Source organism: Trichosurus vulpecula, chromosome 4 (genome assembly GCF_011100635.1).
Source record: "Trichosurus vulpecula isolate mTriVul1 chromosome 4, mTriVul1.pri, whole genome shotgun sequence".
Lineage (NCBI taxonomy): Eukaryota > Metazoa > Chordata > Mammalia > Diprotodontia > Phalangeridae > Trichosurus > Trichosurus vulpecula.
Genome location: NC_050576.1, coordinates 389,552 through 414,122, shown reverse-complemented (window position 1 = coordinate 414,122; position 24,571 = coordinate 389,552). Strand labels below are relative to the sequence as shown.

At 40.7% G+C, this 24,571-nt stretch overlaps 1 protein-coding gene across 1 annotated transcript in view; it reads left to right on the top strand.

Annotated features, from left to right (window-relative positions):
* The window catches only part of DNAJB4 (DnaJ heat shock protein family (Hsp40) member B4), a 46,936-nt gene extending 24,231 nt beyond the window's left edge, over positions 1 to 22,705 (top strand). Inside the window, 4 exon segments of the mRNA XM_036753888.1 lie at positions 10,231 to 10,272; positions 10,274 to 10,472; positions 17,052 to 17,620; positions 19,306 to 22,705. Coding sequence (XP_036609783.1) covers positions 10,231 to 10,272; positions 10,274 to 10,472; positions 17,052 to 17,620; positions 19,306 to 19,539 — 1,044 coding nt within the window. The 3' untranslated portion in view covers positions 19,540 to 22,705.
* Positions 22,706 to 24,571: the final 1,866 nt, after the last annotated feature.

Here is a 24,571-nt window from a genome sequence, read left to right as displayed (position 1 = left end):
GGAGAAGAACAAAAAATAATCATTGCTAATAAGAATTAGCATTTATTGAACACTTTAAAGTTTGCAAATCATGTTATAAATACTGCCTAACTTGAACATTGCAGCAACCCCAGGAGCTGGGTAATTATCCCTTTCTTACAGGTGAGGAGACTGAGAGAGGCAGAGGCTAAGTCTCTGGAGCCCAGGGTCACATAGGTAGTAAGTATCGGAGGTCAAATTTGAACTCGGGTCGCACCAGTTCTATCCATTGCCCCACCTACCTTCCTAACCAAGAAACAGTGGTGCCACAAGACCCAGAGAGGTCCAGAAGAATAAGGATTTTGAGGCTGTTGGCTCGCATTTGGCATCTCTGACAACTGGTTTTATTTTCTTGTGTAGCACTCATTTCTCTCTTATTGTCATTTAAATTTTCTGTTGTTTATCACTGGTCTTTAAGTGTGGATTGTAAAATCATATCAACGACCTGTTTCATATTCATACATTTTATATATATATATATATATATATATATATATGTATATGTATATACATATATATATATATATATATCCAATTAGTACTTCACTTAAATATTTGTTGATTTATTGATTAGAAGAGATCCTGGGTAGAGTTAAAAACCAAAGAGATGGTCATCTTACTTCTTCTTTAGGGTATATTTATCACCACTACCCCCCCTCCCCCAGGTCACTAATAGTGGGATTTCACAATTTTGCCCAGTATTGCCCTCCTTGGTTCTTTTCTTTCCTTTCAGGCTAGTCTTGAGCAGATGAAGAAAAAGTCAACCCATTTCTTTTACCAAATACTTGTTCCTGTGTGTCTTCCTTTAAAACCATGGGCAATATCTTCCTCAGACTGTTACCATTTGACAAATCTAATACATATATCAACTGCTTTTTTAGCTTACTAATGTAAACAGGCTTAAAACAATTTTTCTCTCAAGACAATTTAGGTAATTCTCACTTCTGAGGAATTTTTTTAGACAGAATTACTTTGGATGAAAGGTCAGATTGATGCCCTTGAAAAATGAAATAACCAAAACTCATTCATTTAATAAACATTGAGCACCTGCAGGACATCAATACCCCATAGATCTGAAATTTCACTGAGGTGAGTCTTCTCTCCAGTGAGACAGTTTGTATCCCACCCTGCGTAACTCTGTTCTGAACCCTTTCTTAAACTGGCCATCAGCCGTTTCCACATTCTCCTGCCATAATATGAATACAATGGAGTGTATGACCCAGCAACCATCTTTTCTGACCATATATTCCACTATTTCTCTTCAAAAAAATGAGTTCATCCTTTATAAGATTTTGTGGTCTTCTCGTGCCCACTGCATGTGTCTCCTTTGCTCATTGATCCTCCAGTTCAGGTGTTCAGAGGCTGTAGTGCTCCATGACAACTCCATACAATGTCACCAGAAGAATACCAGCCCTTTGTTTTGAGGTCATTCAAAGACTATACTTTGACGTGCCTCCATTTCAGGTCTGGGCCCAGCTCCTTGTTGGTGTCAGTCCCAGATAGACATATTGATGGGTGTGCTTCATAGGTTGTCCATCCAGCTGCGCATCACAGTCTGGACAATAGACATTCTTCATCCACTTGGTAAAGCCAGCTGCTCGAGTGCTTAGGGATCTCCCTTTGAGACCCTGTAGTGTTATGGGGCTTGACAGTGTGTCTCTGGAAAACCTTCCCATCTCTAGCAAATGCCTTTTTGAACTGGAGGCTATGCTTGACCTCTTGCCTGGACCTTGACCATGTGAAAGGGCCAGTTATCAAGCCTTCTCTAATATTTATGATCAGAGGCTCACGAACATTTTCTCTAGTTACATCTTTCAAGGTGTCATACGTGATGCCTTTGCCTTTTTGTCATCTGCAACTGGTGCCTGAACTTTAATTAGTCTTATGGTGTTTGGGGGGAGGGTTCAAACGCTTCTCACTGAAATACAAGATGATCAGATATCCTGTGAAATGAGAATGGTTTGCCTTTGACTGTGTGATAAAGCTAATCCTTCCAACTCATCTGTTTCTTTTTCCAAAGAGAACCTGTGGGCCATACTTGCACTTAGCCACAGCTGCCTCCTGTCTTCTGGTTTTATGATTTTTAAGATTGATGTGATTCATTTCCCCCAATTAATGATTGATCTTTAGCTCCCTTGAGCACTGCAGAGCAGAATGGGCCATACAAGGTTGAAGAGGGCCATTTTGTGTTTTTCTGCTTGGCCGGAGACTTCATCTCCATGTGACCAGCCTGCTGGTTGTGTGCCTCTCTCTCCTTAGTGGGGTTAATCCTCAGAAAGCAGACATCCAGCATAGGAGAGCTCTCAGAGCCCCTGTCCCACTGCCAGAGACTTCAGTAGCATTTCCAAAGTGCTGCCCAACACATGGCTCACTTACATGATCTTTACAACAATGCTGGGAGCTAAGGGTGGCTATTATCCCCATTTAACAGGTAAGGAAACTGAGGAACAAAGAAAGCTTGACCCGTCTGAGGAAGGATTCAAACTTGAGGCTTCTGGACTCCTTATCCACTGTGCCACCTGAGTCACTGTCATGCCAACATGAACATGGTTATAGGACTTCAGAAAGGATATCCCCTAGGCACCTACTTTCTAGCTGTGTGACGCTGGCCAAGTCATCCTTATCTATGCTTCATCTCTTTAAGTGGAGATCATATTAGCACCTACCTCTCAGTATTGTTAGATAGATAGATTGCTAGATAAATGCCAGCCATTGTATTTTTAAATACTTAGATGTTCTGCAGTCCTCCTTCTTTCCTCCAGACTTCTTCTTCTTCCCCCGTGGGTATCTCTCAAGGCTTTGCTCTTGGTCCTCGTCTGTTTTTGTTCTATATCTTCTGATCCCACCAGCTCCTGAGAGTTCACTTAGGTCCAGGTGGGTGCTTTCTCCTCTGGTGGGAACTTGAGAGTCCTGATTCGCCAACAGTTGGTTGAAAAATTTCGTGTGGATGTCCCCCAGACATCACTCCTTGTCTCTTGGTCCCAAATCCATTTGTCCTTCGTATGTCCCGTTTCCTTCCGCGTGCATCATCATCCTACTGTCCAACTGGGTTTTTTATTCTCTTTCACCCTCATAAGTTGCCAAGTCCTGAAATAGCCTTTTTGTTGCCTGGTACATGGTAGGTGCTTAATAAATGCTTGTTGCCTGACTGACTGCTCCGCCTTTCCCTTTGCTGTTGTTCTTATTTCATACATTTGTAAATTAACATTCCTGAAACAGAGCGGATCATACCCCTTGTCTTCACTCAGCAATCTTCCCTGGCTCCATAATGCCCTTGGCAAAAGCCCAAATCCTCAGCCCGGAAATTTCAGTCTTTTTGATCTGGATCCTCCCTGCCTTTTCTGTCTTATTTCACGTGAGTGCCCTTCATGTACTCTGCTTCCAGTCATACTGGCCTCTGAGCTGTCACTTGGACTCTTCATTGTTCCTCACCTTCAGCTCACCATCATGTCTCCACACCGGTGCATCAGGAGCACCTCATCGCTGGAATAGCCCCCTTCCTCCATGCTTTCAAGATCCACACGACCTGTCCCCTCTACCTCCCTAGCCTGTGACTGCCCTTCCTTTAAGTGACACTGATTTTCTTGAAATCAATCAACTTACAAGCTTTTAGAAGTGCTACCTGTGTGCTAAACCTTAGGGATGCAAAGAAAGGCCTCCTCTGGTCTACACGCTGCACTCTTCTCTAAAGGGCAAAAAAGATTTCATTTGTCTTTGCATACAGTGCCCTACATACAGTCAGTGCTTAATAAATGTTTGATCAAGGCAGTGCTGAGCACAAAGTAAAAATGAAAATGTCAGCTTATTGTTGCTCAGATTCCCTTGAAACAAATGAGTAAGATGCTTTTCACAAGAAGAATTTGTACACAAATAAAATAGTTAACATCATCCTTTGAAAGTGCTGTGGAATTGCATCCTGGCAGCCACTGAAATGCAGTGTCCACCTCAACTCCCAAGTGAAGAACACCTGAACAAGAGGCCCACCGAGACCAAGAGGGTGCATGAACTCTCTTTGAGGCCCCCTCAGTAAGGGCTATACCCAGCTGTCTTACAGTGAACATTCTTCAGATAGGAACCTTGGTTAGTTCATGAGTTCATACTTATTGGTTAGATATGGACATTGTACTTACTGATTACAGTCACACAAAGTTGTTAGACTCAGGACATTAAAGCGGTTTCTTCTTTGTAGCATAAACTGCCTTTTATAACCTCATAGAATAATTAATCAGACCACAAAAGAATTGGAAAAAGGTTATTTCCAGGATTAACAATCTGATGTTTGTATGGTAGTGATTGGTGAGTTGCCATCAGAATAAACTATGCTTTAGCTCAGATAAATGACCTAAGCATTTGGCAGTGATCCAGCCCGGTGTTCAGTCAGGAGCTCTGTTGTTTTCCTTCTCTACTCTTGGGACAAAATGAGCTGTATCCGGTAACTGTAAGTAGGCCTTGTCCATGGGTCATGGGTTGGGAGTGCAGTGGCGCAAAATGGACTGAGCCACATTTTACATGGATCCAAAGCAGAGGACGTAGTCTTTTCTGTCTTATCCACACGAATATAGTCTTAAATGTGTGATCCGATGTTCATCTTGCACCAGCTGAATTTTCCTTCTTGTTGGCCTCTTGCGCCAGGGCAGTCCCACTGACTAGCTGTGGAGTGCCATGTCATGGTCTGCCACTCTATTTTCACACAGCTGGGTGTGCTCTAGTTGCATTCGCTTTTTATTGGGCTTGTGTGAAGCCCTTGCTTCTACAGTGAGCAGCCACTCAATTTTTCTAATTAAAGATGTGATGATAAGATCCATAATGAAAAGGAGACTTGGGAGACTCTGGCCACCATTAACATCACTGACAAGCAAAGGGTCCTTTGGCCTCCGTGCCTTCCCCAGGCAACCAATTCCACTTTGGGACAGGCCTGTTAAGAGGCACCTTCCACCACTGTTCTCCCTGGAGCTTCTCTCCTACTTCCAGCCCAGTGTTCCCAGTTCTTTCTTAAATTCTCATATGACATGGAGTCAAGTCCCTTCACCATCTGCATACCTAATTCTGGATGATCAGTTTATCAGAGACTTCCTTAAACTGCAGGCAGTGCCCAGAACTGAACATAATGCTTGAGATCTCCTACCTCTGTCAGTGAAGCCTAAGATATCAGCTTCTTTGGCAGACCCATCACTGATGACCTATGGGGAGATTTCAGGTCACTAAGATCCTCAGGTCTTTCTGGACAAAACTGCTCCGCAGCCATGCTTCCCCCAACCTGTACTTGCAAACTGGATTCTTGAAACCCTAGAGTGAGACATTGCTTTTATTCCTATTGAATTTCTATTCCTAATTCCTAATATTATTCCTATTGAATTATTAGATTCGGCCCAAGAATCCCAACCTCTTTTTGCAGCTCCATCCCCAGAAATTGATTGGCATTTAGTAATTTTTGTTCTAGTGTATTATTTTCAAAATCTTTTAAGAGGTAATAGCAATAGTAAGATGTTTCCTTCTTTTAAAATGAAAATTGAAATTTTGCTAAAACATAATAGCTAGTGTGTGTATAGCACTTTGATGTTTGCAAAGCATTCCATATGTGTTTTGATCCAGAGATCTCATTATTGGGTGTCTGGCCCAAGGAAGTCAGAGACAGAAAGTTCCTATATCCACTAAATGGGCCAATTGTATGACATGAATATTAATGTGCCACGAGAAATGATGACTATGAAGAATTTAGAGAACCATGAGAAGACACACAAACCAATGCAGAATTAAGTAAGCAGGAGTAGAAAAACCACACATACACAAAGACTGAAACAATGTAAAGGGAAGAAGCAAAAAATCGTTTAGACTTAAAAATATGTAGACTTATGTTGTTTCTCAATGTTTGTTATTGAAGGAAATCCCCAGGATAAATCAGCCGTGTAATTTAAATATCTTTTGTTTTGAGGGCTAGCTTCCTGATACAGATGTTAAATATTCATCTGTTTTATGTTTGTCAGCCTCAGTGTGCAAGGCACTTTACTGAGCATTGAGATACATACAAAGATAAATCAGATCTGACTCCAGCCCTAAGGCAGTTTCAACTGTAAGAGGGGGAAGTAAGACTCATGACTGTAATACAAACTATATGTCAGTAAGAGGTGTGAAATACCTTCTGTCTCAGAAGGCCAGGGAAAGGCATCATCTGAGCTGGACATTGAAGCAAGAAAGGAGTTGTGGTGGCAGATAGATGAACTATTCTAGGGATAGGCAGTGATGTGAGCAAAGGCCCAGAGGTGGGAAACTATGAGAAGTGTTGGGGAGGCTGGTGAAGTGCAGGAGGAAAGAACACTGAAAAGGGCATTGATGGCCAGGTTGAAGAGAGCTGGGAATTCCTGGGGGAAGGAATTTTGGATTTTTAATTGGCAGCCAATGAAGATTTTTAAACAGTGAAGTGGTCATACATTAGAAACATTAATCTGGTTACAGATTAGGAGAAAGAGAAACTAGAGACAGAGACTGATTAGGAAGGGGGAAAAAAGCATTTCTTTGATCTCATTTGATCCTCACAAGAACTCTATAAGGTTGGAGTAATAATAATAATCATTTATATTGTGTTTACTATGGGCCAGGCACCGTGCTAAGCACTTTACAATTATGATTTCATTTAATCCTCATAACAACCCTAGGAGGGAGGTTGCCATTTATTATCTCTATTTTTTTGAGTAGATGAAACAGAAGTGAAGTGGCTTGCCCACTAACCCTAATCCTCAGACTCTTATCACACAGCTGTTACAGGTCTGAGGTCGCATTTGAACTCAGAGCTTCCTAACTCCAGGCCCAACTCCCTGTGCACTATGGCATCCCCTAACCATCTCTATTCCTTTCCTAATACAGGGTGTTCCTAAAGTCTGGACACATAGGCAAAAATGCATATTTTCAAGAAATGAAATGAATGAAATTTGCAACATTTTATTTAACTGGAATATTAACAGACCTTAGCCCCCTTGACTTCTTTTTCTGGGGTATGCTAAAGGAGAAGGTGTACTCAATGAAAATCACAGATGCAGCACACTTGATTGAATGCATAGAGTGAATGTGCTAAAATTGATGGCAATGTGGAGTTATTGCATCGAGTTCACGTGAATCTTGCAAAGCACATCAACCTTTGCATCACAAATGATGGAAATCGTACTGAAGATATTATTTGTTAATATTCCAATTAAATAAAATGTTGCAAATTTCATTCATTTCATTTCTTGAAAATATGCATTTTTGCCTATGTGTCCAGACTTTAGGAACACCCTGTAGATTAGGAAGCTATTTTAATTGTTCATGGAATAAGCGAAGACCACCTGAACTAGAATTGGAGAATTGTGAATGGGAAGAGGAACTCATCAATGCAAGATGATTAATTTGCTGATTTGCAGATGGATCATTTTGCAGTAACAAATAGAGCTTTGATAAATAATCACATTATTACGTTTCTGCATAATTACAAAATTGGAATATATCACTTCCATAAAGATGACCTGAGTCTGTCTCTTGAGTTATGGAGAACGTGCTATAAAGTTTTATCAGACCACAAAAATCAGCACTTTGTAGAAGGGAAATTGATTGGTCCTGACTTGTAATTTAATTGAGATTTACCTTTGTAGTTTTAAAGAAGCAACCAGTTAAAACCAACCAAAACAATAACTAGCCTGGCAGTTTGGCAAGCTGATGAATTAGGGCTTTGACTCCAGTTGAATTACTTTATATGCCAGGTTTCTTTGGGGCAGTTTCCATGAATCCTATTGGATCAGGTGCAGTACTTCTATGGCTTGTATTTCTCCATCCTCTCCTGTCTATCTTTGTCTGGACCACTGGTACACCTTGGTTTGTACAGCTGATTGGATAGTTGTATTTCCATTAGTGTGTTGAAAACAAATCTTAGTAACAAACATAATTTTTAAAAACCCTTCGCTGAACATAACATGACCCTGATAATTTTTATGGCCACTTGAAAATGATTTGATCTGATGATAATCTGCATTTTCCCCAGTGTCACCCACCAGAAACACCTTTGACATTTTTCATTGTGGGCTCTGATGTTCAATATTTCTTGATGTAGATTCAAAGGAGTCAGTTTTTAATTTTTAAGGAAACAGTGTTTTTTTTCTAGAAAATACATTCTCATCATAGGGGTGATTTTCTTGTATTCATGCCCTTTGCCTCAGGTGTTTGTTCCTGTTCTTGAATTCTTGGCATTGGGCATTTTAGAATAATTGAAGTGAGAAGGTGGCCCTACATGGTTGTGCTTTTCCCCTAATATAGGCTATCCCCAAAGTTCAGTGCCATTGTTAAGTGATTAAAGAACACTAAGCCTTGGGGCCTCTCCATATGTTCCTCTGGCCTTAGTTCTTTGGCCTCTGAGGTGAGAATTGAAAGACAGCTAAAAATAACGGGGTCACCTTTATACAGTGCTTTAAAGTGTGTCATGAGCTTGATCCTCGGGATCTGGTGGAAGCGTGACAGCTGTTATCACTGCCATTTTACAGAGAGGTGGTGATTTGCCGATGGACACACAGCCAAGGAATGTCTGATGGGAGAGTTGAACCCAGGGCTCCCAACTCCATGTTCATGGCTTTTCCCATAATACCCATAAGTACCTCTATTCAGGTCTTTAGGGTAGTTTTTAAAATGTTTAATTTTTTTTTTAATCTCTGAGAGAGATTTAGAAAAACCACAGTTCACAGATGCCAAAAGAGGTTGAAACGACTTCCAAGAGGAGTGGCTCCTCATGGCCTCTGTGACCACCCCTAGAGTCAGAGATTTAGAGCTGGAAGAGACAAGAGGTCATTGAGTCCAATTTTCTCATCCCACAGATGAGGAGATTGAGGCCCAGAGTAGTTAGAGGCAGCCTTTCCCAGTTCCCACTGGGGGCAAGTGTCTGAGGTGGGATTCAAACCCAGATCTTCTGGAATCCCAGCTCAGTACAGTGAGATACACTAACATTTTGGTATTTCCTCTTCAAGCCCTCTCATAATGAGAGGCACATGGTGTGATATGTACTGCACATAGTTCTCCTAACTGCTCCTCAGTCTGTGTTAGTGAGGGCACTAAGGTTGAGGTTAAAGGATGTTGAGGATACCAGCTGCCTACCCTACCTTTCTTGGCCTCAGTTTCTGTCCATGTGAAACAAGGAGGCGGAATAAGATGACCTTTGGGGCCCTTTCCAGCTTTAGAGCTCAGCTTCCAGGATCTCATAACGAATACAAGGACAGTAACTTGATACATGACTTTCTGTCAGCATTTCATGGAGAAAGAGGTTTTCAGATGAAAACCGTGCAGTCTTCTTATGACTTGGGAATGCCTTATTTGAAGTGACTGAATTCAAGTATTTCACTTTAAGAACCGAACATTTATTTGATTAGATAGATGGATCCCCTTCTGTAGCAGAAGAGCTAACCTGAAGTCTTCTGAACTTGCAGAAATGGGTAGTGGCTTTTGGCATTAGTCACAGGTTATTTTCCTTATCCATTGTTAGCTTGCCATTTTTAAAAAGCAAAGAAGAAAATAGTTCTTTAGGTTTGTAGAACCTAGTGCTATCTTGAAATAAAAACAAGAGAAAGTGTGAACAAAATAAGACACGGTTATAAGATTAAACTCTTCCAAAGCTGACTTGAAATTTAGGTGCTTTTCTGCAAAGTGTTGGGAGGCAGCACTGTCGCACAGGTCTTTGCTCTTGTTTTCTAGAGGATACTTAATGACTCTCTTTTGATACAGTACGTATTCTTTTTTGATCTGGAATTAGATACAAAATAATCAAGCTGTTGGCATATTGTTTTCCCAAACATTTGGGTCTTAGAGAGAGAGAGAGAGAGAGAGAGAGAGAAAGAAACAAACATCATAAAGCTAGAAGGAAGGTGAATAGTTAATGAAGAAGGAAAGGAAAACATAGCTCAGTACTTTGGCCGGAGGCAGGCTGGGAAGTGACGTGCTGTAGCGTTTGCTGTTCTAGAAGGTGCAGAGACGCGTAGTATAAAATGGGAGGACCAGCAGAGAGGCTGTCTCCGTTTGTCTATAAATGAGCGGAGGGAGGGAGGGAAGGAAACAGGGAGGAGGCAGCTCCCTTCTTGTGCTACTGAGGGAGGGAGCTCCAGGCTCCTCGCCTTAGCTTTTCAATGCCCAACGAGGTTTGTTTTTCTTAGGATCCTTCTATTGCTAAGACCAGAGATACATCTGTATATTTTTTCTTACATAAAGGGAAATCTAAGTTCATTTCAAGACATTCGGAATGGGGAAAGACTATTATTCCATTTTGGGGATTGAAAAAGGAGCTTCTGATGAAGAAGTTAAGAAAGCTTACCGAAAACAAGCCCTCAGATTTCATCCGGACAAGAACAAATCTCCTCAGGCAGAGGAAAAATTTAAAGAGGTGGCCGAAGCCTATGAAGTTCTGAGTGATCCTAAAAAGAAAGAAATCTATGATCAGTTTGGGGAGGAGGGTAAGTGTTGTGTGTGTGTGTGTGTGTGTGTGTGTGTGTCTTTGTGTGTTTCTGTGTCTCCCACTCTCTGTCTCATAGTTCACTGAGGCTCTCAGACATGTATGTAGAGGAGAAAATAACTGGATTTTGTTCTGGTTTATTGTGTTGGAATTGTGTGTGATGAGAATGAGAATAGCCATGATTCGAATGTATTGGCTTAATTTGATGTTTGAACACATTTTTACACCGCACACTTTCCATGATTTGGCTTAGGCTCTGTTTTTGAAAAGAAACTTAAAACCATTCCAGGCACCAAGTTTCAGAAGTTATGCCCAACCTCTTTTGGAATTTGTTTTATTTGAGATATGAATAAATAGACTTTTGTTCTTTTGAGTCTTGTTTGATAATTAAAATTAGAGGGCTTTTAATGTATTTTATCTTTATTTTAAAAACAAAAGATTCATCCTCATAGATACAGGAACCCTAGTGTAGTCTGAACAAGATAGGACAGCCCCCAGAAGCAAGAGCCCAGGCATCTAGTTTCTAACTTGTTTTTGGCTTCGTGCCTGGAAAGGAAAGAATTTGCCTGATGTCATAAAATACCAGAACAAGTCTTTAGCCTAATTGTAAACAGTAAGCATGTGCCAAGAAAGGGAGGCCCCTGAAATGTAATTTTTTACCCTAAAATGGCTACCAGGTTAAAGCCCTGTTTGACCTAGTCAGTCATGAAATCTTAGAGCTGAAAGAGACCTGAACATTTCAGACAAAATTGTTTGTTCAAAATTTTAATACTGAACCAAAAGCATGCTTTTCTTCCCTTCTTCCACCTCTATGCTTTTATGTATATTAAGAGATTAGGTACTAGCCAGAGACCATAAAGGGGCAGAATTAATCTCATTTGTCCATTTAGAATTTGTTTGCAAAGTTACTCTTTATCTTCCTAATTTTGAGGAGGAAACTTTGAGAAGGCTTTCTTGTGAACTGAGAAGGGGCCTGTTATTAATAGATTTTCAGAATGTCTGTGGATCGGTCCTAAGTCATTGTTTGGGGGTCACCTTTGTTTTCATCATGGCAGCCATAAGAGAGCTGTGGAGTTTCCTCCAGACCATTGGGAGCGTCACTTACTGAGCTTGTTCCTGTAGATAGTACTCATGCTACACTCTGATAGAAAGTATCTCAGTTTAATTTTGCCGAGTAACTGCAGGGTTTTTTTCCTAATCTCTAAAATGCAAATAACCAGCCTGATGGAATGTTTGACTTCTCAACTGGTTGTTTTTGTGTGTGGATAACTCATGTCAGAGTCTTGCAAAGAAATTATTGAAAAAGGCACAAATATTAGGCAGTTCAATACTACCAAAAGATAGCACTTTAAAAAAAAAAAGTAATTTGTCATGCAAGAGAATTTGACCAATCTAATGATAGAATGTATCCTTATAGCAAATAAAAAGTTGTTTCTGGGGTGTTCTATTAAATTTGCCTAAATTTCAGTGATTGCCCAAATTTTGCCACAATAAATAAGCCATAGTCAGTCAACATGCATGTATCAGGTGCCTACTATGTACTAGACACTATGTCTTTAGCACTGAAGATACAAAGAAAGGCCTCCAGTGTTTACTAAAGAACATTTGTACAAATTATAGCTTTGTCTTGGTTTAACAGTTCAGGGAAGTGACAGCATGGGATGGTGGGCAGAAGACCTAGGCCAAAGCCTCTGAGACTCTAGGCAAGTCGCCTAAACTCTCAGTGCCCTAAGAGTGTCTTTCACAGAAATGCTACACAGATTGGGAGAAGGGGGAGGTTCTTCATCTGTGAGCTCCTCTTCCCAATGAAATCGGAGCCTGGTCTCTATCCCTAACATTAAAGACCTCTTTTTATATTGAAAAGCATATAATCGTTCTGTGTCTACCCATCACCCGAATACATATTTCCATAATCATAGCCCTACAGAGGCCCCCAGCATTGTGTGCCTGAGCTGGCTTTGGGGTGAGAACGCTTACCAAGAGCTCCAGGTTTGGCGCCTGTACCTAAGACGCTAGGATCGAGGAGGGCAAACATTGCTTTAAAAAGTAGACCATGATACATGGAGCTGCAGGGACCAACAAGAGACTTTTTAAAAAAGCTGCCAAGCTGCATCTCGTGAAATGCCAACCACTGTGTTGGTTTTGCCCGTATGTACTACTGCGTGTAATGGATGCACATTCCAAAAAGAACCTTGTGAAAATCTAGGATGTGTTAATAATTCAGAACCTTAGAGAAAAATGAGGATTTAACAACAATTAAAACTTTATGCAATAAAAAAGGACCATAGAATCATTCGAATTTAAAATGAGGCCTTTGAAAAAGAATGCTATATCCTGAGAAGGAAATATAGGTTTCTTCTTCGTGGTTCTGAAGATTGACAAATGATCAGAAACCAACTATAGAAAACTTCACAGAAGGATTTTTAGTGTCTTTTGTGTTTTCTTTATTCATATTTTGTATAAAATGGTTTTATTTGTAAAATAAAATGTTTTTATGGTTTGCTGAATTCTATTTAGATCCTAAATAGTAGAATTGGCGGGATCTGCTTTTTGCTCAGGTATGCTAATCTTTCCTACGTCCTTCTTTTCTACATATTAATGTATCTTTACCTTATTTTCCCAAATGAATCTATTGCAGTAAAGTTATATAGAAATCAAGTGCTTTTAAATTCCCGAAGAGAGTTTGCCATTTAAAAGAAACTAATCACCGCCCCCCCCCCACCTCCCCAATTTATCCTTTTGGTAAATTTAGATTTTTCTCTCTCAGGTGTGCTTCCATTTCCTCCAGGACTTAAGCTCCATGCTTTATCTTCTGACTCCTTCCCATTGCCTACAGTCTTACCTGAGTCTTCACTGTCTTCTTCCTTCCCCCAACAAAAATCCAAAGAAATCTTGGCTTGACCCTTTCATTCCCTCAGGCTATCCTAGCTCTTTCCTTCAAAACTGGTCTAGAAAATCCTTATCAGATCCACTGCTTTCACCTTCTTACCTGCTAGATGACTCTCCTTAGCCCCAGGTCTCTCAAACATATGTCTCTAGCAGGACTTCCCCAGTTCCCTATTCCCGTGGAGGGCACCAGACTCTTCAGGAGTCCAGGTCTGTAGCCTTGGTGGTGGCCTTGACTTGCCCCTCACTGTCCCTCAGCCCTGACTCTGCCCTTCTCGCTCAACTCAGCCCCTCTCATCTGGACAGTCCCTTCAAGTGCACCCTCTGCCTTGACGTGTGACTAACTCTCAAGGAAAATACCACTTCCTGACTTGGGGGTCATTGAAAGCCTTTCGTGATCTAATGCTATCACACCTTCCCATTCTTTTTTCCTGTTACTTGAATCCCTACATTCTAATTTCCAGCCAGATTGACCCATGTGCCCGTGGGAAATACACAAGTTGTTTCTGACCTCCATGCCTCTGCATTCCCTTTTCCTTTCTAGCTCTCCTCTCCATCTGTCCCTCTCTAGTCGCATGTCCGCCCCCCAGATGCAGGCCAGCCAGATCTCCCTTTAAGCCTTCCTGAATCCCTCCTGCATAGAGCTGCCACAGTTCCTTTGCTCATTCAGACCCTTCCATGAATCTTGATTGCCTTGAAGCCTCAGTACAAATTCTAGCCTCTGAAGTCTGGCCTCTAACCTCCTTTTACTATATTCTCTTCCATCCATTCCTGCTGGCTGTTAGCTGGGCAGGCCACACCCCAGTGGTGTTCTCTCCTTCTGCCCCTGCTCCCTTGTAGAATCTGCTCTTCCCTCTTCAGTAACCCCTTCCCTGATGTCCCTGTGCTGACAGTGACATCGCCCTCCTCAAAATGTCTTGGAGCACTTTACCTCTTTTACCCCTCTCCTGGGAGCATGCATTTGAGGCTCCAAGAAAACCCCAACATTTTATAAATGATGAAAGGGAGTCCCAGAGAACCTTAGGGATTTCCCCGAGGTACCCCAGGTCGCAGGTGATAGAGGTGGCATTCGAACTCAGATCCTCTGCCTGCTGGTCTGCAAGGAGACAGATGCCGTCCCTTTTTCATTAAGAAAATCATCAATGCCAGCATGGAGCAGGTACTAATTCCAGGGTCAGAGGATCCCAGGAGACAATTCTGGAAGACCTTTCTTTGCACTGCCCATGCCAGCGCTTAGGGTTTCATCTCCATCAGGGAGAGCTGGAATGAAGGACCGCAGGCCTTTTTAGTCTTCCTTTCTTAGTGGAGATGTTGGAGAAATGGAAGGAGAGGGAGATGCTCTTAGTGCCTTTGTTTGCAGCAGGAACGGCCCCCTCAGGGAGAAGAAATGTGGTTCGTGGGTCCTTCACAGTCCTTGTACGTGGGCCCACTGTGGATTGGCCGTTTGGTTTTTCTGGTCAGAGCCGTCCTAGCACTGAGTCTGTCTCTTTGCATTTTGGTGAAATGGGATAGTAACCCTTGCACTGCCTACCAGGGAATGTTCAGCAGAGTTAAGGAGATGATTCAAAATAAGATCAGACTCCAGTGAAAAATAGAACTGCAACCAGTGGATGGGAACTACAGGGAGAGGGATTTCAACTCAGGATGAAAAAAACTTCCTTCACATTTAGAGTTGTCCCAAGAGCTAAGGAAGTTCTTGTCACTGGAAGTCGTCGTGTGTGTGTGTGTGTGTGTGTGTGTGTGTGTGTGTGTGTGTGTGTGTGTATGTATATGTACATGTGTGCATATGTGTGTGTGTCTTGGGGGTGGGTCGAAAGGTGAAGGGAGGGGACACCACTTTTCAGGGATACCATGGGAGGTGGCTCATTCCTTAGTAAAGCATTGGACTAGATCAGAAGCTCTTTACCCATTTGGTGGAGCCCTTCTTGGTATCATGTTTTTAAAGGCATAAAATAAAATACTGACGATTACAAAGAAAACCAATTATATCAAAATACAGTTAACAAAATTTTTGAAAAGCTGATGGATCCCAGGTTCAAATTCCTTGGGCTAGATGAATGTATGTGTTTCAGGGTTTCAATGAGATAGTGTTGGGTTTCGGTAGTGAGAGGTCTCTGACCTTTGGCTTATGGGAAGATACCAAATGAACACTTTCTCATTAGACTCTGTCCCTTAGTTGATGGAGTTGTTGTCATAACTGGACTTGGCCACTGCAAGTGAAAGAGGCAACTCAAGAAGATGCCCTCTCTCATGCAGAGGGGGGTGGGATGGCTCTTGGAGGAGAGAGCTGAGTTTTCCCGGTGAAAGTTTCACTCGTTGGAATGATTGTACATCTTTTGTTGTGATTTCTGCTATAATCTGAAGCAAAGAATTCCATTTTTTAGGTTGGATTTGGCAGGATATTTAGCCTGTTGGAGGTTTCAGCCCTGCCCCTAACATAGTCTATTAAAATTTCCTCAGTTTTTTTTTAGTCTTTTTCATTTTATTCTGTAATATTTTTTTGTTGGGGAATATCTCTGAGGCCCTCTCAGAAGGTTAACCAATACAGAATTGAATGACAAAACCCTTACTCTCCTAGATTCCTCAAAGATCCTGTGACTTTCCAGCTCTTCAGCTTTGTGTATGTTCTATCTTTAATCATGGCCACTTAGCAATGACATGGTGACAGGGCCAGTGTGCCCTTAGGAGTCAGGGAGTGGCAGCCAACCCAACAACAATGGGTGCCCAGAGACTCTTGGACACCTCTCTTTCAATAGGGCTCTGTTTGATTGAAGTGGCAGGCTTAGATTGAGAACCCTAAGATTAAACTCTGTTATTTAGAAAAAGAGTATTTTCCATTGAGGGTCTTCATGATTAGATTTCTATCCTTTCCACACCTGAAAAGTCTTCCCTTATTTATTCTTTACAAGTAAAGTGAGATTTTAAGGGTGTTTTTTTTAACAGCCTAGTGAAAATTTATTGCCAATTACTTCCTAGTCAATCAGTGCCAAGTACTGTGCTAAGTGCTGGGGATACAAGACAACCCTTGCCCTCAAGGAGCTTATAGTCTAATGTGCACAAATGACTACTGACTTAAAATTCATGGCTCGAGACCTGGTTTCTGAATGTTAATTTGCTTATGGAAAGGCTATTAACCTATATCTTTAAAAGTGACCAGTAAAAAGACATCTCAATATGATGAAACATCAATGAGATGAGAAGTTTGTCATGCCTTTTCGTTTTTTTTCCTTCTTGTTCACTATGTTACTGCTCTTTAGGATTATAAAACATTATCAAAGAACAACGACTCTAGAAATTTTACCCTAGAAAACAGTCAAAAGTGACACAACCTTTTAGATTTTTAGTTATGAGAGGCAGATAGAAGGGCAACATTGGAGTTGGAAGACAGAGGGTTCATCATCTGCCCCTGAGACACATTAGCTGGGTGACCACAACCAAGTCGCTTAACCTGTCAGTGTTCCTAGGCAAATCAATCCCTAGAACAAGGAGTTAGACTTAACTGTCCACTCTGGAGAAATCACAGATGTGGGCCCCTTCTTCCTCCCCCAAGTAAACACATTCCTTATTTCTTTTGAGTAGCTCACAGCTCAAGTGGGCTGAGAGGAAACACACCCCGTGTGATACAGGATTGTAAACCAGGCATCTGTATTTTATATCACAAAGGTCTTTCTAACATGTTGCTCATCTCATCTAGGTTTAAAAGGTGGAGCTGGTGGGACTGACGGACAAGGAGGTACCTTCCGGTACACCTTTCATGGTGATCCTCATGCCACGTTTGCAGCATTTTTTGGTGGTTCCAGTCCTTTTGAAGTCTTCTTTGGTAGAAGAATGGCTAATAGTAGAGATCCTGAAGAAATGGAAGTAGATGGAGATCCTTTTAGTGCCTTTGGTTTCAGCATGAATGGGTATCCCAGGGAGAGGAACTCAGTGGGTTCATCCCGACCCAGGCAAGACCCTCCAGTTATCCACGAACTTAAAGTATCACTTGAAGAAATCTATAGTGGTTGTACCAAACGGATGAAGATTTCCCGAAAAAGGCTGAACCCTGATGGGAGAAGTGTTCGAACGGAGGACAAAATTCTCACCATTGAAATAAAAAAAGGATGGAAAGAAGGAACAAAAATCACTTTTCCAAGGGAAGGAGATGAAATGCCCAATAGTATTCCAGCAGATATTGTTTTTGTCATTAAAGATAAAGAGCATACACAATTTAAGAGGGATGGATCAAATATTCTCTATCCTGTCCGAATCAGTTTGCGGGAGGTAAGTGATAAACAGGATCTGACATGTTGACATTTAACCAATTTGTGCTTTGACAATCTAGGAAATGGATGTGGAAAATGCCTTAAGGCAGCCACGCTTCCTGACCATGAGTAGCTCTGAGTATTCCATTGTATGGTGGGGCTTACCACAGAAGTTGGGTGAATGTGGGAGTGCAGAAGTGGACCCCTGGCTTCCTGTCCCAGCTCTGCTGCTTGTGAGTGGGTTAAATAGTCATGGCTCCCACCTTCTCACCTCGTGGGTTTGTTGGGAGCATGAGAAGAGCTAGAGGCCTTGAAACGACTTTAAATCACTATACGAATGTAACACGTTACTTATTTTAATAATGAAAGCTTTCAGTGTTGATTGTTCGTTGTACTATATGTTAGTTATGATTTACAACTTGCTGTTTAAAGGAATAACTTTTATCTGTTTTGTAAATTAAAATTGTGGATCTTGTGTATGAAACCCTAACAACAATCCTTCAACAAATCCGTGTTTTCCTTCCTGTGCCTTCTGCCGAGCCCTCTCATTTGGTTGGTGCTTTGTCACAGATGCTTGCCAAAGGCCCTTTGAGTATTCCCAGAGAGATCCTGAGTGGTGCAGCGTGGTGTGCGGAGAAGGCACCAGATTTTAAGTCCGAATCCTGGCTCTTGGCCATGCTCCCTGGGCGATTGAGGGCAGGTCACTGCCTCTCTTGGCTTCTGGTCTGTGAGCTCTAGTTTTCATCACACACTGACCCACCTCCTTTTCTGGTCATAAATACCTAGAAAATGTCTGTTACACCTGCAAGTTGATGAAGTGCCCTAAGTCACTTCTGTCCCTGTGCATCTTTCCTCACTCTTTGGGTTAGCATCACCCAACAGTCCATAGTATTGTGGTGCATCCTTTGCCCAAACAGTCTTCAGTGTCCGCCACCTAAGCAATTCCAGGTCTGGTTCAGTATTCCCCTGCCACACTTAATGAAGATGGCTGTGCCAATCAGTTAGTTGGCTGGATCTAGCCTATGCATCAGGGTCTCATCAGAGTGTGGGTGACATTCTGCCACCAAGACTGTGTATTTGATCTCTATAATCTAGATGAAAAAATGGAAAAATAAATATTCAATTCAGACTTCTAGACTGATCCTAAAATGTTCATTTTGAATTGAAGCATTATATGAATGCAGTAGAAAGGGAAATATGTAGCTTATAATAGGCATGTTACTCTTTCTAAGACATCATTTCCTACACCGCCAATTGTAAGTCCAAAAGGGAGGGGAGGGATGGGTCAATCTGGCAGTTCTCCACCTTCTCACTTCTTGAATAGCTTGTCTCCCTGATCTGGGGCAACATGGAGGTGAGATTCCCCCACTCCTCCCTTTTTTGTATGTGGACCTCAGTTGAATAAAATTGTATTCAACACTGACTGTAGGCGAAGCATGATGCTAAAGTCTAGGAATAGGCTGATGAACAGTTCATTGGTCCCTGCCCTCGATGGGAGTTTGGGATAAAAAGTTTGATGGTCTCTGACAGTAGGTTGGTGCTTGCCTTAGTTATAATTGATGTCATCTTTTTGCAGCCTGATTTTGTGTGTGTGTGTGTGTGTGTGTGTGTGTGTGTGTGTGTGTGTGTATGTGTGAAACTTTTAAAAGGTAGTACAACAAGCTTCTACTTCTTGGCAAGTTTACTTTGTTGTTGGTCTTTTAGGCCTTGTGTGGCTGCTCCATCAATGTCCCCACAATTGAAGGAAGAACCATCCCGATGTCAATAAATGAAGTTGTGAAGCCTGGAATGAGGAGAAGAATTATAGGCTATGGACTGCCCTTTCCAAAAAACCCTGACCAGCGCGGCGACCTGCTCATAGAGTTTGAGGTGAACTTCCCGGACACCCTGTCTTCAGCATCCAAAGAAGTCCTTCGGAAGCACCTTCCGACCTCCTAGGGGGATGGCTCACTCACTGGGTTACCAGGGTTTTGGCAAGGCATTGAATAGACGTACCATAGACAGAGTGGGGTGAATGCCTCAAAGGTTCGGTGATATGCATGAATAGAGAGGGTCAAATAAAGGGCAAAAGGGAATTTGCAGTTAAATATGGAGAGGAAAACCACTTCCTGTATTTTATTTTCTTCTTAACCAGAAATTTCATTCACAATTTTGCATACATGTAAAATTTAGTTGTTTTGTGAAGTTAGTGTATATATTGCTAATAAAGTACTCGAATATGCAAGTACTTTATTTCTTATATATCTACATCACCAATAGGAGATGCTGCCATTTATACTGGAGAGCAGAATTTATAGATGAAATGACATGTACTCTGCATCTTCAGGACATTGTAGAGAGGCTATTTAATAAGAGAGAAATTAGGTTTAAATCCGCTTCTACAGTAGTGCTATAGGGCTGGTACCCTGACAGAGAAATTGCCTGGTAGATAGATTTCATTACTTTGATTTTCAAAATGTGAATTTATGTCAAGCTATTTTTTCACCTGTGGAAATCCTAGTTGCCTGAACTACTGGGTATTTTGAAAATATCAGGCTCATTTAAAATGTCACATGTGTGATTTTTATCTGTGAAAGTGGAATACATACATACATATATATATATATATAAATATATATGCACGTATGTGCAAACATATGTCGGGCTTATGAAATTATAGACTCAGCAAGCACTGACGTAAATGATCTCTTTTAAAGTGGATGTGCTCTTCAGGGCTCTTATTGAATTCATTTTTCAGCTCTGTAACCATTCTCATAGTATACACAATCATATGCTGTATGAGTTGGTTTAAGTAGTTCCCAGAAAGGAACAAATAATAACTACTATAGTGTTATAATGAAAATACAGGGAAGAACCATACCTGCTGCTTATAATAATGTCGCTACTATATAGTATGTGTATGCATGTGAAATACTTTGTTTCCATATGTACAGTAATGTATTTCTCATGTTTTTAATTTAAAAATTGTAAACTTATTTTAAACTTTCTTTGCTTTTGTTATCATAGTGAGAATGATCTTTTGAAGCAATGTGTTCAGTAAAATTATCTGATCTCTGAGTCTAGATTTATTCTGCCTGTCATATTTATAGTACTTTGTTAGATTTCAGTTATGCCAAGTATATGGAATCCCATCACAATTTAAAAATCATAGTAATGAAATATTTTATTTCAGAAATGAGATCTTCAGTAGTTTATACTTTTGTTATAACATCAAAAGCTTATAAAATAGCAATGAATTAAATTATTGCAACTTAATCATTCCATTTCCTCATTCATAAAAGATTCCTTGTGGCCACGTTTCTCAGACTGAAGTCAGGAGCCTTCTCAGAGGCAATAGAAACATTGCATGGAGGCATGGTAGCACAATTCTGTCCCATTTGCCTCTTCGTTCTTTGGTCCATCCCTTTACCTTCCCCTTCTTCCCAGGTAACACCACCATCACCACATTTCCAACCATCTGATCCAGTTAATTTCATCTGTGTCAATATTACGTTTAATTCTTACCATGCCAAACTGAGCGATGATATAAGATATAGGAACTCTTCAAAATAGATGACATAAGCACTTTTGGGGGGGGAGGAGAGGGTCATAGAATAAAAATAAAATTATTGCTTTATAGTCATTGAAGTTATGTGGACTTTAAAAGAAAAAAATCTACCGTGTCCATTTCCTATATGGCTTCAGATCCCCAAATCCCACATTTATAGGGGACTTACTGATATTTTGGTGCAATGAAATGCACAAAGGAGATTCTCAACAAACATTTATTAGGCAGTGAATGAATCTAGAGGCAAATTTGGATTTTAAAGTAGTACTCTTTAGTGCATTAGACTCACCCATTTCTAGAATGAATACTAAGGGGCCATACATTCTAGCACAGTTGTGAAGAAAACACTTTGTAAAGCTTCAGAAAATGCTCTACAACGGTTAGCTGTGAGAGGGAGCCATCTTAAGGTGGTCCATTTCTCTTGTCCAGAACAAAGGAGGTGTTGGGAGACTTTCACCTAAGATTGACCATAGACATTGACTTTTGGATATTGTTTACGTATAGCCTTTTTTGGAGACAAGGAATAGAGCTTGTTTTCAGTTGTTTATTTGTAGGAGAGGAATTGCCTTAACTTTGGATGAAGGAAACGTAATAAGAAAATGGCACTGTGCTTATGTCTTTAGTAAATTGTTTATAGTTACTAATGTAGATCTTTATAACCAAAGGACTATAACTTTCTCACTGAATATAATACTTCAAAATTGAGATATCCATTAAATTTAGCAGTAAAAAACTTGTCTGAGGTATAATAACCTCAGATGTAACACTAAGTATGTAGCTTGCTAATTTCAAATTGTGTCATACTTTATCTGAGAAGCTTAGGTTTTATAGATTTAAATATAATTTTGATGGTCATTGAACATTAGCTATAATTATTGAAGTAAAAATTAGAGTAAAATAAATGTCAATTTCATTGCTATTTGCAGTAGTTTAATAACTACTTACCCTGTGGTCCCTTAACATTTTACTATAGAGGCCGTGCATGTTTGTTTAAAATGCATTTTGAGATTTTATTAAAAACAGTGTGTAAACTCTGTAGTTCAAATTATGCCAGTTAGAAAACTTCTAAAATATATATTGCAAGACCAAAGTGGGCTCAATTTTCTTTTCAGAAAACAGTGATACTTCTTTATGTCATGTATTTGTGCTTTTGTTGGATTGGGCTCCCAACAGTGTTATTCTTAGAGAGTGAGGCCTAGTGAGATTAACATAGCCAGCCAATGTCTATGGTTAGATTTGAACTCAGGTTTTCCTGACTCCAAATCTAGCATATACCTGTAAGACTTGATTAATTAGCAACAAACAAGTAGCATATAAGAATTTCACTTATGAATTTTGTGGCTTTTTAATAATAGTACTGTTGCATATTAAAGGAGCCATAAAATTGATAAATTTAAAAGAATATTTTATATAGTATGAGTATTTATTAGAATTCTATAGTAGTTTTATCCAAAAAACTCAGAGAATATGTGCCAACTTTAAATGAGATGATTCCCGAGTTAAAACCAAAACCAAGAGACTGTTCATGGAACAATAATAAAGCTAAATAAAATGAGATAACCTAGTGACCTGATTTTTCTACCATGAATCACCAAGGGGCTGTTGAAGCTCATCATCTTTTGTAAGGAAATGGGGAAAAATGGTCTTGGTATACATTTTAAACTTGGGCATTGCAGTCCAGTGGGAAAGAGCCCTGGATATGGAGTCCTGTGCCATGTCAGACATTCGCTAACTGTGTGTGACACTGGCCTCAGTCACCTCAGACCTACTATTTGGGGATTGTTGTGAGGGAAGGGCTGTGTAAATGAATGTTTTCCCCAAATATGTGGTGGTGGCTGTATTGATGACAGTATTTGTTAAGCAGCAACTTCCTCATAAAGCCATTCAGAACATTGTGTACATGATTATTTCAGAAAACTATTGTAAAATTTGAGTATTTCAGAGTGGACCTCATAGGGATGAATTAGATTTTTTTACCCTTGTAAATACGATGCTCTTTTAGGCACTCGGCATAATAGGCTTGTTTCTATTACTTTTAAATTGTCCATTTTCAAAAAAACTTTTTTTTACATGCGTTGCAGAGACAAGTCAATCTCATAAAGAATTTTAAAAGGAACACCTAGGAGGCAGAGTCAAGATGGTGGAGTGAGAGTCAACATTTTTGCCCAACTCACCCAACATACCTTCTCCACAACAGTTTATAAACATGCCAAACCAAATTCTGATGGGTAAAGCCAAGAAAAAAGTCACAGTATACCATTTTTCTAGCCCAGGGCAGCTTATGAAGACAGAGAGGTCTGCAGACACTGGGGTGGGGGCTGGTCAGAAGCCCAGTGTGGCAGAGACAGTGCAGCAATGGGGACCATTCTAGGGTAAGGAGGCTAAGACTGAATGCTATGGAGGCCAGGGGGACCCCTGAACCAGTCTTGGGGGCAGAGCAGGTGCCACCTGGTGGCTCTGTTGTCCTTTACCTGATCACAGATCCATGGCCAAGAGGACCAGTCTTTAGCATGAATGTAGAGGCTTTGGCTGTGTACAGGAGCAGTTTCCATGGTTCTCAGCCCAAGAACAGAGGAGGCACTCAGTTCTAACCTTTAGCGCTGAGAAGAAGCCTGTAATGGAATAACCAGGGCAGAAAACTAAGACCAAAGTGGGGAGGAGTCAAGCAGTTCAGTCCCTCTGAACCTCCAGAACCTCCCAGCAGGCCATAAGTGACTGAGTCCAGCAGCAGCCTATGGAAACTCAACCTTGCATAGGCCAACAGAACCAAACCTGGGTCAAGAACTTGCAGAGCTCATACCAAGGCGGGTCAGTGAACAGACCTCTTCCATTTTAGGAGCACTGAAACCTTGCAAGCCCCAGACTGAGTTGTAAAAACAGTAGAAGGACTATAAAAAGACAGAAGCTCAGGCCAAACATCTCCCTTTCCCCAAAAAGTGAGCATAGCCCAGCAACTAACATTATAAAAGTCCAAACTCAGGAAGGAGGCTGGAAGAATGAGCAAACAAAAAAGAACCCAGCTGGTGGCAGGGAAGCTCAAGACACAAAGTCAGAAGAAAAAAAAATGACATCTACATGCAAAGCTGCAAAGGAAAGAAAAATGCAGGCTGGACACAAGTCCAATAAGAATTCCTAAAAGAGGTGGAGATTTTTAAAAGAGCAAAAATGATTTTAAAAAGCAAATAAGAGCAGTAGGAAAAAGTGGAAAAAGAAATGAGAGCTACTTAAAGTTATGAAATGGGAAGAGGTTTGTAAAAGAGGTACAAAATATTCTGAATAAATTAACTCCTTAAAAATTAAAATTCCAAATGGAAGCTAATGACTCCATGAGACATTGAGAAATAATAAAAACAAAGTCAAATGGCTTTGAAAATTGAAGAAAATGTGAAATATCTCATAGGAAAAACAAGTAACCTGGAAAAT